At 36.0% G+C, this 14,581-nt stretch overlaps 1 protein-coding gene across 8 annotated transcripts in view; it reads left to right on the plus strand.

Annotated features, from left to right (window-relative positions):
- PLCH1 (phospholipase C eta 1) overlaps positions 1–14,581 on the plus strand; it is a 218,498-nt gene that overhangs the window by 132,788 nt on the left and 71,129 nt on the right. For all 8 annotated transcript variants that reach the window (XM_078432224.1, XM_078432223.1, XM_078432225.1 and 5 more), the window contains 2 exons: positions 8,301–8,430; positions 11,862–12,032. In XM_078432224.1, coding sequence (XP_078288350.1) covers positions 8,301–8,430; positions 11,862–12,032 — 301 coding nt within the window. The remainder of the gene's footprint in view (positions 1–8,300; positions 8,431–11,861; positions 12,033–14,581) is intronic.

Consider the following 14,581-nt stretch of genomic DNA (forward strand, 5'->3'; position numbering starts at 1 on the left):
GGACAATCAATTCTAGAAGTTATTATTCTCACTCAGTCAACTAGAACAAGTTCACAATATTCCAGAGCTTTTAGCCACTTATATAAATGACTTTCATAAGCCTTGAAGTAGAGCAGTAGGAGAAATGGGCATATTGTTTCTTTTTAAGTGGTAGCAAAATTTCCCCCTTTGTTAGATCTTTCTAGTTACCTTAGAAATGCATGCTCATTGAGGTAAGCCAGAGAATACAGAGTTGCATAAAGAAAAGACGTTTTCCGTCAGTAATCTTCACCCCTATCAGTTTTGCACCTTCTTCTCCAAGGTTACTGATGTTAACAATTTGATGCGCACTCTTATCTCCCCCACTCCATTTTTGGATCAGGTTGTTTGTTTTTCTGTTGTTGAGTTTTAAGAGTTCTGTATGTTCTGGATATTAATCACTTATTAGTTACATGATTTGAAAATATTTTCTTCGATTCTGTTGGTGTTTGTACTTTATTGATAATGTCCTTGGTGCACAGAATTTTTAAATTTTTCATGAAGTCCAATTTGTTTTTTCTGATGTTTATTTTTGGGAGAGAAAGACAGAGCACAAGTGGGGGAGGGGAAGAGAGAGAGGGAGACACAGAATCTGAAGCAGGCTCCAGGCTCTGAGCTGTCAGCTCAGAGTCCAAAGAGGGGCTTGAACCTACGCCATAAGATCATGTCCTGAGCTGAAGTCAGACACTTAACCGACTGTGCCACCCCAGGTGCCCCTGTCTGTTTTTTCTTTTGTCACCTGTGCTTTGGTGTCATACTCAAGAAATGATTGTCAAATCCCATGCTATGAAGATTTTGTTCTCTTTTCTGTTAAGAGTTTTATTGTTTTAGGTCTTGCATTTATGTCCTTAATCCATTTTGAGTTAATTTTTGTGGATAGTGTTAGGTAGTGGTCCAACTTCATTCTTTTGCATGTTGATATCCAAGTTTTCCAGGCCCATTTGTTGAAAAGACTGTCCTTTTTCTATAAAATGGTCTTGGCAACCTTGTCAGAAATCATTTGACCATAGATGTGAGGGTTTATTTCTGAGCTGTTTTATTCTATTGGTTTATGTGTTTGTCTTCATACTAATACAACACTGTTTTGATTGTTGTAACTTTGAGATAAGTTTTGAAATCAGGAAGTGTGAGTCTTTCAAGTTTGTTCTTTTTCATGATGGTTTGGCTTCTCAGGGTCCCTTGGTATTCCATATGAATTTTAGGATTGGTTTTTCTATTTCTGCAGAAAAATGTCATTGGGATTTGGATAGAAATTTCATTGAATCTGTAGATTCCTTTAGTAGTATTGACATTTTAACTAAATTATCTTCCAATCCATGAACATCGGATGTGTTTTCATTTAGTTATGTCTTCTTAAAAATTTTCAGCAATGTTTTGTAGATTTCATTGTGTACATTTTTACCTCCTTTATTCCTATTTTATTATTTTGATGTGATTATAAATGGAATTGTTTTTGTAGTTCCTTCTCAGATTGTTATTGTTCATATATAGAAATGCAACCAATTTTTGTGTGTTGACTTTGTATCCTGCTATTTTGCTGAATTCATTTATCCTAACAGCTTTTGTTGTGGAGTCTATAAGGTTTTCTATATATAAGATCATATCATCTACAAACATAATTTTACTTCTTTCTAATTTGGATGCCCTTCCTTCCTCCCTCCCTCCTTCCTTCCCATTGCCTAATTGCTCTGGCTAAAACTTAGTACTGTGTTGAATAAAAATGGTGAAAGCTGGCACCCTTGCCTTGTTCCTGATTTTAGAGCAAGAGCTTTCAGTCTTTCATTATTGAATATGATATTTACTGTGTTTTTTTTCATATGTGGCTTTTAATATGTTGAGGTAGTTTTCTTTTGTTCCTATTGTGTTGAATGTTTTTATCATTAAAGGGTATTGAGTTTTGTCAAATCTTTTTTCTGCATTGATTGAGATGATCATGTGGTTTTTCCTTCAGTATGTTGATATGGTATATTACATTAATCCATTCTCATATGTTGAACCATCCTTATATTGCAGGAATAAATCCCTCTTGGTCATGGTGTATAATTCTTTTAGTATACTGCTGAATTTTATTTGCTAGTATCTTGTTGAGGATTTTTGCATGATTGTTTATTGGTCTGTATTTTTGTTTTTCTTGTAGTATCTTTGCCTGGGTTTATGAGGATAATGCTGGCCTCATAGAATGAGTTAGGAAATGTTCCCTCCTCTTTAATTTTTTGGGAAAATTTGAGGATTGGTGTTAGTTCTTTTAATGTTTGGTAGAATTTACCAGTGAAGCTATCAAGGTCAAGTATCAAGTTTTCTTTGTTGAAAAATTTTTGGTTACTGATTCAAGCTCCTTACTAGTGATAGATCTGTTCATGTTTTGTTTTCTTTGTGGTTTAGTCTTTGTAGGTTTTGTGTTTCTAGGATTTGTCCATTTCATTTAGGTTATCCACTTTGTAAGCATGCAATTGTTCATAGTATTCTCTCTCTTTTTAAATGTTTGTTTGTTTATTTTTTAATATGAAATTTATTGTCAAATTGGTTACCATACAACACCCAGTGCTCATCCCAACAGGTGCCCTCCTCAATGCCCATCACCCCCTCTTACCTCCTTCCCACCCCCCATCAACCCTCAGTTTATTCTCAGTTTTTAAGAGTCTCTTATGATTTGGCTCCCTCCCTCTCCAACTTTTTTTTTTTTCCTTTCTCCTACCCCATGGTCTTCTGTTAAGTTTCTCAGGATCCACATAAGAACGGATAAAGAAATTGTGGTTTATATACACAATGCGATACTACTTGGCAATGAGAAAGAATGAAATATGGCCTTTTGTAGCAACGTGGATGGCACTGGAGAGTGTTACGCTAAGTGAAATAAGTCATACAGAGAAAGATACCATAGTACTCTCTTTAAATCCTTTTATTTCTGTAGAATTGGTAATAATGTTCTCACTTTTGTTTCTGATTTTAGTATTAATTTGAATTCTTTCTCTTTTTTTTCAAAGAAACCTACATTTTATTTCAATGATTTTTTTTCTCTGTTGTTTTCTTTCTCCATTTCATTGCTCTTTCCTCCAATCTTTCTTATTTTCTGCCTTTTCTGCCAGCTTTGGATTTTTAAATTTTATTTACTTATTTATTGCTAGTTTTGGATTTAGTTTGTCCTTTTTTTTCTAGTTCCTTAAGTGGTAAAGTTAAATGTTAATTTGAGACCTTTCTTAAATTTTATTTTTCATCTTTAAAAACATTTATTTTTAATTGAAGTATAGTTGACATGCCGTTACAGTAGCTTCAAGTGTATTTCTTATTTTTGAATGTAAGCATTTATAGCTGTAAATGTCTCCCTTAGCACTGCCTAAGTTTATATGTTGTTTCCATTTTCATTCATCTTTAAGTATTTTCTAATTTCCTTTATGATTTCTTCTTTGATCCATTGGTTATTTAAAAGTATATTGTTTAACTTCCATAATTTTGTAAATTTTCTTAGTTTCTTTTTGTTATTGATCTCATCCCATTGTGGCCAAAGAAGATACTTTGAATGATATGTGTGTTTAAAATTGGAGACTTAATTTAGGCATACAATATTATCTATTCTGAAAAATGTTCTCTGTGTGCTTGAGAAGAATGTGTATGCTGCTGTTATTGTTGCTGTACATGTCTGTTAGACCTAGTTGGTTTATTGTGTTGTTTATATTCTCTATTTCCTTACCTTCCATGTGGTTTTTCTATACTTTATTGTGAGTGGGATATTGAATTCTCCAATGATTACTGTAGAGCTGTCTATTTCCCCTTCAATTCTGTCAGTTTTTGCTTCATATATTTTGATTTGTCATTAGATGTGTAATTGTTATAATTGTTATATTTGAAACTTTTATCAACATATAATGTCTGTTTTTATCTTTTAGAAACATTTTTTGATTTAAAGCTTATTTTGTCTAATATTAGTAAATCCACCTCTGGTCCGTTTCCATTACTATTTGCATGTAGTATCTTTTTCCATCATTTCACTCTCAACCTGTGCATGTTTTTGGATCTTAAGTGAATCTCTTGTAGACAGCATATAGTTGGATCATGTGTTTTAATCCATTCTACCAATCTCTGTGTTTTGATTGGAGAATTTAATCCATTTACATTTAAACTCCTTACTGATAAGGAGGGATTTTCTTCTCTCATTTTGCTGTTCACTTTCTATATGCGTTATAACTTTTTTGTCTTTTGTTTCCTGCATCTGCATTACTGTCTTTTTTGTTTAGTTGATACTTTTATAGTGAAATTTTAAATTCCTTTCTCATGTCCTTTTATACATTATAGCTGTTTTCTTTATGGTTACAATGGGGGTTACATTTAACATCATAAAGTTCTATTCTAATTTGAATTTATACTAGCTTAGCTCAATAGCTTTTTGAAACTGATTTCGTTTGCCCGTGTTTACTGGCAATAGAAAGTTTTCGTGTTTGAATTAACCGGGTTGACAGCTGAGGGATTTCATATTCTGAAAGTATGCTATTTGGAAAGCAAATGTACCCCAGAATTGCACAGGGAATAATTTTATAAGATATATAGAAACAGTTGATGCTTGTGTCAGTGAGGAGAGAAAAGGACAGAGGAAATTAATAATAAAGAAGCTGATGTCAAAAATAGAATAGTTATGTTGAATCAGAGGACAATCCTCATACATATTTGTCAGGATTTGATAGGGTTGTAGGTAATATTTTAATAACAGAATAATATCTTTGGTTGGACATACATTTAATTACATTAGTTGAGGACAACATTACAAATAGGCCTGAAAATTTCAACTGTGAATGAATAATGAGAATAATGAATCTTAAGTGGCTGTATGAAAAAAATCCCTCCAGTGTAAAATGTAATTCAGGTTATTTCTGGAATATGGCCATGTTTCATGGAGGTAGATGCATTACTCATGTCTATTAATAGCAATATAGTGTTTTGTTTAAGGACTAGTATTGCACTGCCTGGGATTTGGCCCCAATTCTGCCATGTACTGGGTAACTTTGGATAAGTAACTTAAACTCTTTTGCCTTAGAGTCTTTGTCTGTCACATGGTAATGGTGTTAATCATAGTGTGTGCCTTATGTAGTTGTGTGAAGATCAAATGAATTGATGTACACAAAGTGTTTAGAACACTGTCCAGCACATATTAAGCACTCATAAATAATAGCTACTATTTTATTGCTGAAGAGAGGTAAGGACTGGCAAATCTTTTGCTTTCCTCTTGAGATTAAGTCTGAAATCTCAGTGGCCCCAGCATGAAAGCCTCAGCATTTTTCTCCGCCAGTCCATTCTCCTCCATGATTTCCCCACCTTATCTCTTGACCCCACAGGAGAAATTATTACCTCTGGAAGACTTTGGGCAGTCTCGAAAGGATGTTGTCAACTGAAAGTTTACACCTTCCCAGTAAATCAGGGGCCCTGCAAACTGTAGCCTGTAGGCAAATGTGGCCTAATGCCTTTTTTATATGTGGTCCTGAGCTAAGAAATGGTTTTCAGTGATTGGAAAAATAAAATCAAAAGAAGAAGAATATTTTGTGAAATTCTGCTGAAAATTATCTGAAATTTAAATTTCAGTGTCCGTAAATAAAATTGTATTGGAACATAACAATGCCAATTAATTTATGTGGTGCTTATAGCCTCTTTTGTGTCACAATAGCAGAATTGAGTAGTTGCAGTTGAGAGCTGCAAAGCCTAAAATATTTACTATCAGGCCTTTTCCAGAAAAAGTTTGCCCAACCCTATGGTAAATACTACCATTTAATACTTAGAATTTCCTTTAACTTTCTGATAGAAAATTCTAGGCCATAACTTTCATTCGGTTTTTACTATCCCAGTTTTTCTTTGCAGAATGATTGTTTCTCTTCTTAAACTCATCCTGTATGGTGATGTGAATCATTAATTTAGAGCTTTCTTGAGTACTCATATCTTAATTATGAAGAATAGCTTTAAGATATCAGAATACTTTTACCTGTAATTGTATACCATGTGTACTGTTACTGGGAGAGAATGGTTTTTCCTTTCATAGAATCTTAGAGTTGGAAGGGACTTCAAGGTCATCTAGTTGTGTTCACTGACATTATAGATGAGGAAATGCAAGGCCCAAGAGGTGTGCCATAAGTGAACACTGTCACAGTGCCAGGTCAGCAGAATCAGGACTAGTGTCTGTTTCTCAGTTGGATTCTACCTCTATGTCTTACCAATCCCATATTCCCTAAACCAATTGTCAAGGCCAGTTTATATGTTGACACTGAAGGCCTTATAGACACAGGCCTATCCTAGGGTTTGTACTGGCAGGATACTCATATTTAGGGTTTGCTTGTCCTTGACTCTTCTCTGGAGAAATCTTTGAGAGGCTTTGGTAAGGAAGTATAAAATAAAAGGATGAAAATATGACTGCTCTTGGACTCATTTCATGACTTCTTTGAACACAGAGCAGTGTCCACAGTCATAAGAAATAGAGATGGATGGAGACTGTGTGTCCAGAAAACAGAAAAAAAAAAATGAGATTCAGGTATTTATTAATAATTGGCCCAAATGTTTCACTCTTTTGATTCTTCAGTTATTTTTACCCTAGTCCTGGGTCACCTGTTAACTTCCAGATGTCATGTATAATGAGGTCCTTCTATGAGAAGTTGAATTATAAAGAACTGGGCTGGTTATTTTCCAATGTTATAAAGGGAACAAAATGTGAAACAAGGTATTTACAGTGTTTAGGTATTTAAATCTAGAAGAAATAAGTCTTTATGGTTGTTTTTACTTCCTGAGGTCCTATCTCCTACAATCATAATTTGAATTGCCTAAGAAATGTAAATATGCTATGTTATACTTTTAGTATTTTGACTTAATATGAAAATCAGTTTGATATCATCTTCTTGAGGCAAATATTATCCATTTCCCCCCTCTCACCTGCTCTCATTCTCCTATTTGTTGGTTTTAAACCTATGCCTTCCCTTACTTTGATTTTCTGGTTTCTTTCCACCACCTTTATTCCCCTTCAAATTTTGAAGCCCAGTTTGGTTTTCTAAGTGTGCACATGATTCCTGCTTTCTGCAGTTTACCCCCAATAACTATGAATCATCCATTTTTTAAAAATATTTATTTATTTATTTTGAGAGAGGGAGAGAGAGAGAGAACGTGAGCTGGGGAGGGGGAATAGAATCTGGAGCAGGCTGCATGCTGTCAGGGCATGGGGCTCAGTCTCTCGAACCCTGAGATCATGACCTGAGGTGAAATCAGAGTTGGATGCTTAACTGACTGAGCCCCCCAGGTGCCCCTTGAATTATTCATTTAAAAAAAAATTCAGATCACCCATTGGTTACCATTTATTCTGCTTCCTCATGATGTGAAACAACCCGAGTCACTCCCCCTGAGGGTTTTTTTAAAACCTCAGGTCACATGATGTAAATCTTCTGTATCTAAACTCAGCTTCATACCCTCAGTCACTGAATATCCTACCTGCAATTTGAGCGTAACCTCTAACATATGAGGTTTGCTTTTGATTTAGAAATTTGAGGCTCTTAGGTAAGAACCTTCCAAGCTAGTGATATGGAGATGAATATAGTATAGAGACAGATCTGCTGTATAGGAGACAAGAATACTAGACTAAGTTTCCAAAAATGTGGATCTCTTACTAATTTATCCTTAACAAATTTCTGCTGGGGGGCCTGGGGGGCCTGGGGGGACGGAGTGTGTTGGATTCTGCACTGACATCGCGGAGCCTGCTTGGGATTCTCTCTCTCCCTCTCTCTCTGCCCCTCCTCTGCTTGCTCTCTCTTTCTCTAAGTAAACCAACATTTTTTAACAATTTCTCTTCCTCTAGCTTTATATCCTCATCTGAACAATGAGCAGATTGAACTAGACAGTTTCTAAATGTAGGAGTGGACAGAGAAAGGGGAACTGAAAAAATTGTCTAGTGTGGGGTATTGTGAAGGTAAAAATACGCTAACTGGAAGGTCATAGAGGAGGAAGATAAGGCCTAAATTTGGTATATTTGAGGTTTCATCACATCGTATTCCTTTACAGATTGGGTAAAAATGTGTGAGTTAAACAAACTCCCAAAAGAACTTGGTTTGACTCTCATTTCAAAGTGAAGGGAATCACCTCCAAGCACCCATTCCCCTGTTGCCTGTTGTCACTGGTAGCAGATCACTAGTCCATGGATTGCAGGCAGGGCCTTCTCCAGAGAATTTCTTCTCAAGCTCTGTGTTAATGATAAATGTCCTTGTGAGTATTCTGTGAGAGCAGTTTTTATTTTTATGAAAAAAGTGTTTCTCTTGACCTTCCTTCATGTGGGTAAAGCAGACCTTTGAGGAAGCTGATAAGAATGGTGATGGCTTATTGAATATTGAAGAGATACACCAGTTGATGCATAAACTAAATGTCAATCTGCCCCGAAGAAAAGTCCGACAAATGTTCCAGGTATGTTTTCACAAATGGGTTGGCTTTTTGTAAAATACACGTTGCATATTATTGATGTACTTAGATATTTCAAAGGCTATTTTGTTATGTTGGAAGTTGGTATCACCTGCTCTGTAGCGTTTTATTTTTCTTTGATGAAAAGAGAGGCGTTTTGTTTCATGAAGGAAAAAAAGACTTCCTAAACTTAGCATGTGTCCACAGTTTCACTTCCTAAAATGCTTTTTTATTGTTGCTCTTTTCAGAGAGTAATTATAAGACTACCTGGCACTTAGATATTGGAGCAAACTCCATGAAGTCCCTTCGAGAGGGTGATAACATCTCATGTGCCTACCTCACAGAGCTCTTGTGGGGATCAGAGTAAAGACTTAGTAACATGAAAAAAACAGCACTTATTAAGTTCTCAAGAGACTCTGTTTTGTTTCAGAGGAGTTTAAGATTTAGAATCCATGATTCTCAGAAGTGCTACATCACTCCTAGCATTTCGGGAGCTCTCCAGAAGTTCATTCAACTGCCTGTTGGTATTAGATGAGATGCCCTTTCCCTGTTGGTCAGTCCTTGAGGAAAATCCTTGGGCCCAGACTTACTCTGTGGCACCCAGCTGGGATTGCACTTAGTCCTCTGTCTGAGGTGCAGAAGTGAGCTCTGTTAAGTGGGTGCAAAGACAATGTTAGATTATAACTAACAGCTAATATATTAATTTAGGAAGTGCCCTTATGTGGAGATAAGTCATAACCACAATCCATGGTTTGCGATAATTTTCTATTCCAAGTGATATTTTGTATCTGGGTGATATTTTGTACATATAAAAATAAGCAGAAGGTGTGAAATTGTGTGATGGTTAATGTTTTGTGTTTCCTTTGTTTTCTAACCATTTGTCCTTAGAGGTGGGAAGGGCACAAATGACATGAGGGATGAGGGGCAGTGAGGAATGGTGGAGGCTGGCTCCGTTCCGTGACCTCTTACAGTGGGCCTGTGCTTGGGAAGCTCTTGGCTGGACACGGTTTGCAGCGAAGGGAAGTTGGTCCCGTTGCACTGGAGAACAACATAAGAGAGAGGAAAGAAGACGAAGGAATATGCTATAGAAGGAACCCTGGAGATGGAGTGAGGGACTTGGGAGGGGAAATGTGTTGTCACAAAGAAAGTGAACTGTCCTTCAACTTAATGGGAAGTTTTGCCATGTTCCTGGTACTCCCTGTGACATCTCACTTTTGCTCGTTGTGAGCCCCACACTCCCATCTGTTCCTTTTCATAGAAAATGCTCATTGTACTGAAGAGTAGCTGCTGATTAAATCAGAAGGCCCAAGCTTAAAGAGAAAGGCAAAGCTTATACTTGCAAAAATAATGATGTGAGAGTACTTTTTGGAAATAAGATAAAGAAATAAGCTATTGATCTATTTTTACTTATATGTTTTCCCCCTTCAGACACCTTTTAATTTCTTTTAAAAATTATTTTAAATGTTTATTTATTTGTGAGAGAGAGACAGAGAGACAGAGACAGAGCATGAGTAGGGGAGGGGCAGAGAGAAGGAGACAACAGAATCTGAAGCAAGCTGAGCTGTCAGCACAGAGACTGACGTGGGGCTCAAACTCATGATCCATGAGATCATGACCTGAGCCGAAGTAGGACACTTAACTGACTGAGCCACCCAGGTGCCCCAACACCTTTTTATTTCTAATGCACTGAACATTGTAGAGGGTAAATCAGGAAATGTTTGTGTCAAATGTTTTATGCATTTTAAGTAAATCCTTTAGACAAACTTTAAGAAAACATCAGGGGGGTCTTTTTGTGACCTTTAGGTTTAAAGACTTATCAAGCCAGAAGTGATAGAACATTTCTAGATAGAACATTTCCACTGCAGGTCTTCCATCTAGCAGGGTTGTGTAAATGCCCTTCATGGGAGTGAGAGGACCAAAGATCTTAGCATTGTCTCAGGAACATTCTTCTTCTGGCTGAATTGCTGGTACAGACATTGAAGCCTTTCTAGAGGTTTCTTTGCTTTTGTTATTGTAGAGCTAGATTCAACTAAAATTTTTTAAAATAATCTATTCAGTTACGGATAGCTCCTTGTGAAGTCTTTAGATGCTGTTGTTTAATGTGAGAGTTTTACTGTTCTTAATTGTTACAGCATTTACAAGGAAGTTGAAAAATGTTTCTTCTCTGTATCCAGGGTTAGATACTTTGAAACAAAATTAGGACAGAAATTTGAACAGTAGACCCAGTTTCTTAAAATGCGGTGATTCTACAAACAAGCATCTCATACAGCAAAAATGTGGATATTTTATACACCATTCTCCTTCTACCTTTAAAAGGATAGAAGGCAACAGCAATCTGCCCTATAACGAAACTGTGTATGATTTAAATATTGGCTAAAGTGTGTGTTCATAATTGTCCCAAAGCTAACAAAGTTTTTTAAAAAATCTATCTTTTATGAACATGTTGACTTTCAAAGCTATGTTTAAACCCCCTACATCTGAGTATATGTCATAAAACCCATGCATTTCAACTTGCCATTCATTCCCTGTCAGTTTTGGTTCGGTTACAACTGTGTTCATTTAAAATGAAGATCATGTAAATAGATTTGTTGCTCATAACATATCCCCAACAATTTTAGTGTTTTCTGGCAAATTCAGCCAATCAGAAGGAAGATACATGGTGAAAGATTCTTGCTCAATAATTACTAGAAACAAATTATTTCAACTAGAAATCAGTCTAAATGGATTTTTCAGACTTCTGTGGAGAGGAAACAAGGAGGTTTCAATGATTCTGATAGCTGTAAGAACAGTAAACTACATCTGTCAAATTAGGAGGGATTCTGTTATATTTAAAAACTGTATTGATTGGATTACATTCAGAAGCTGGTTAGAGACTGGTGTTTTCATAATGTGTTGGATATTTTTTCCTCTTTTGTTCATGATTCATTTTCTCCAAGATTTCTTTTTCATTAGTTTCTTCAAAAGATCAGCTTTTGGTTTAATTGCTCTCCCTTTGCTGATGTATCTATTTGGTTCTTTATTTCATTGCTTTTTGCTTCTGATTATAATTTTTTTCCTTATATTTTCTTTAGCTTAATTTTTTCTAGCTTTTTGAGTTGAATTATTATCTATTTTTAATCTACCTTGCTTTCTAATAAATTGAAAACTTCGTTTACTCTAATTACTTTTTTTTAAAGCTTTCTTTTTTGGTTTATAAATTTGCTGTGATCAGAGAAATTGGTTTTTATAAGGTTGATTGGTTATAACATGAAACTTTTTTCGTGGCCTAATAAATAGTCATTTTTCAAATGGTTCCATGTGTGCTTTAAAAGAATGTGTTTACCATTTGTGATACGTGTTCTAGCCTTTTTATAGTAAATATTACTTCTCAGCATCTCTGTACTGAATTTCCTATTTCAAACTCTCACACTGCCTTGTTTATTCTATGCCTCTTTCAGGAAGCTGATACAGATGAGAATCAGGGAACTTTGACATTTGAAGAATTCTGTGTTTTTTACAAAATGATGTCATTGAGACGGGACCTTTATTTGTTGCTCTTGAGCTACAGTGACAAGAAAGATCACCTAACTGTGGAAGAACTGGCTCAGTTTTTGAAGGTGGAACAAAAGGTATCATTAGACTGTTGAATTACATGTTTACTCAAAAATATTTATGAATATACAGGCTTCTTCTGCTGTTGGATATAGGTATACCTTATTTTTAGGATAGATGGGTAAATATCACAATTCCACACACAGAAAATCTTATTTATGAGTTATTTATAACATGTTTCTAGCAGCTTTTAAGAGGGTGTGATAAATTGAACACTTGTGTAATTTTTTACCTTAAATATGTTGAGTGTAGAAATGCACATTTTTCCACAAAGTAACGGATGTTAACTCATGTGTTTCATTGTACATATAATGGTTATGTTTTCTTTATAGTAATAATATATAGGTATTTGTTAACTATGACATAATTCTTTTTTTTTTTTAACTTTTTAAAAGTGTTTATTTATTGAGACTGGGAGAGAGAGAGGGAGGGAGGGAGAGAGAGAACCCTGGAGCAGTCTCCATGCTATCAAGCACAGAGCCCGACATGGGGCCTGAACTCAGGAACCATGAGATCATGACCTGAGCCGAAATCAAGAGTCAGACGCTTAACCGACTGAGCCACCCAGGAGGTCCAACTATGACATCATTTTTAGCTAGCAATCTAGTAATTCGTTGATAACTCTGATAGAAAATTGACATTCGATTATATGAGAAGACTAAGTAAATTAAGTCCTGATTAGCAAAGATAATCCCTAAATATATTTAAAACAAGAGTTTTGATTTTAATACTATGTAGGGTCAACTGTGGTCAACAAAGCTGGTCTTCTCATACTACTTTTTTTTATATTGCCTTAAACTCTGTTTCTCACTAAAGTAGAAGAATAAGTGAGTGATTGAGGGGGTGTTAGCTTTATTGAGTATTATTTGACCAATAAAAATTGTGTATGTTTAAGGTGTACAATGTACGGTTTTGATATAACCGTAAAATGATATAACAGTAAAATGATTACTACAATCAATCTAATTAACATTCATCACCTCACACCGTTCTGATTTGTGTGTGTGTGTGGTGAGAACACTTAAGATCAACTCTCTTACAAATGCCAAGTATATAATGCAGCATTATTAACTGTGGTCACCATGCTATACATTAGATTTCCAGAACTTCTTCCTGTTTAACTGAACTTTTATACTCTTTGACCAACACCCTCCCATTCCCCCCAGTCCCTGTCAACTGTCACTCTACTCTGCTTTTATGATTTTGACTTTTTTAGATTCCACTTACCAGTGAGATCATGCATTTGTCTTTCTGTGTCATTTCACATAGGATAATTTCCTCTAGGTTTTAAATATGTCACAAATGGTGGATATGATTTAATCACTCATGCTTACATAATGGGACATCTACCAAGACCCCTAAACCATGAGGTTTGGAGGGCTTCTGGTTTGGCGAAGCTACATGGGTGGACTGGGAAGCGGAAGGGGTATGCCCTGAGAGGGCACAGATGCTCTGAACACCTTCCCCCAGGCTATTCCTGAGTTGTACACTTTGTAGTAAACCGGTCCTAGTAAATAAAGCACTTTTCTGAGTTCTGTGAGTCATTCTAATGAATTATGGGAACTGACAGAGACTTTTCCTTGACTAAACTCTAGATAGGCTTTTCTGAGTCCTTTTTTGACTAGGCCCTGTTGTTGGGCCTTGTCCTCAAGAGTCCAGCTGTAGCAAGAATCCTGCTAAGACTCTTTAACCAAACCCCACATCCTTGATATCTGATCAGCTCGATTTCTGATAAAATTCCCTATCTTTCACCATCTCCCACATGATATCTGATCACTTTCTTTCCTTCAGCAAAGAACCCTGTTAGGTAGGGTTAGCCAGAATCCCACTTACCTCTAATGTTCCCTCCACTCCACCCTGATCCTTGCTATAAATCCCCTTGTCCATCCTGTATTTGGAACTGAGCCAGTACTGAGTTCTCTTTTCCCCTATTGCAATAGCTACTGATTAAAATATGTTTTTCTTGCTTTAACTACTGTCTAGGTCTGTTTTTTTCTTTGATAGAGCCCCTAAATTTGTAGTAGGCCAAGCGGAAATGGGGGAAGCCTGAACACCTCATTTGCAGCTGGCATCTGAGATGGGTCAGTCTATGGGACTGAACACTTAACCTGTGGGGTCTAATGCTAACTCCAGGTAGTTAGTGTCAGAACCAAATTGTGTTGTTGGACACCCAGTTAGTGCTGGAGAATCTAAAACCTGGTTGGTGTCAGAAAAAAAATATACTAGATGTGGTAATGATTTACTTTACCCCATTCCACAGTCACACACATTTTAGGAATAAGAGATTCAGATGTAATGAATTTTGATGTTGCTTTCTTAAGGATTAAGTGTTAGCAAAATGCTTGTATCAGAATCAGTTATTTTAATTAGTTTGCTAATTTGGCAAAGGGAGCAATTCTCCATTAACAAAGTTAGCTATAATACAGGTAGAACACAAGATGGAATAAAAGATTTATTGTTTTGCCCAGAAAATATGCTCTTCTACCTACATCTCTACTCCTCTGTTCTCTGCTCTGGTAACTACTTTTTCCACTCTCACCTGGAGAGCTCCTCTAATACAGAAGAA

Source organism: Panthera onca, chromosome C2 (assembly GCF_046562875.1).
Source record: "Panthera onca isolate mPanOnc1 chromosome C2, mPanOnc1 haplotype 2, whole genome shotgun sequence".
Lineage (NCBI taxonomy): Eukaryota > Metazoa > Chordata > Mammalia > Carnivora > Felidae > Panthera > Panthera onca.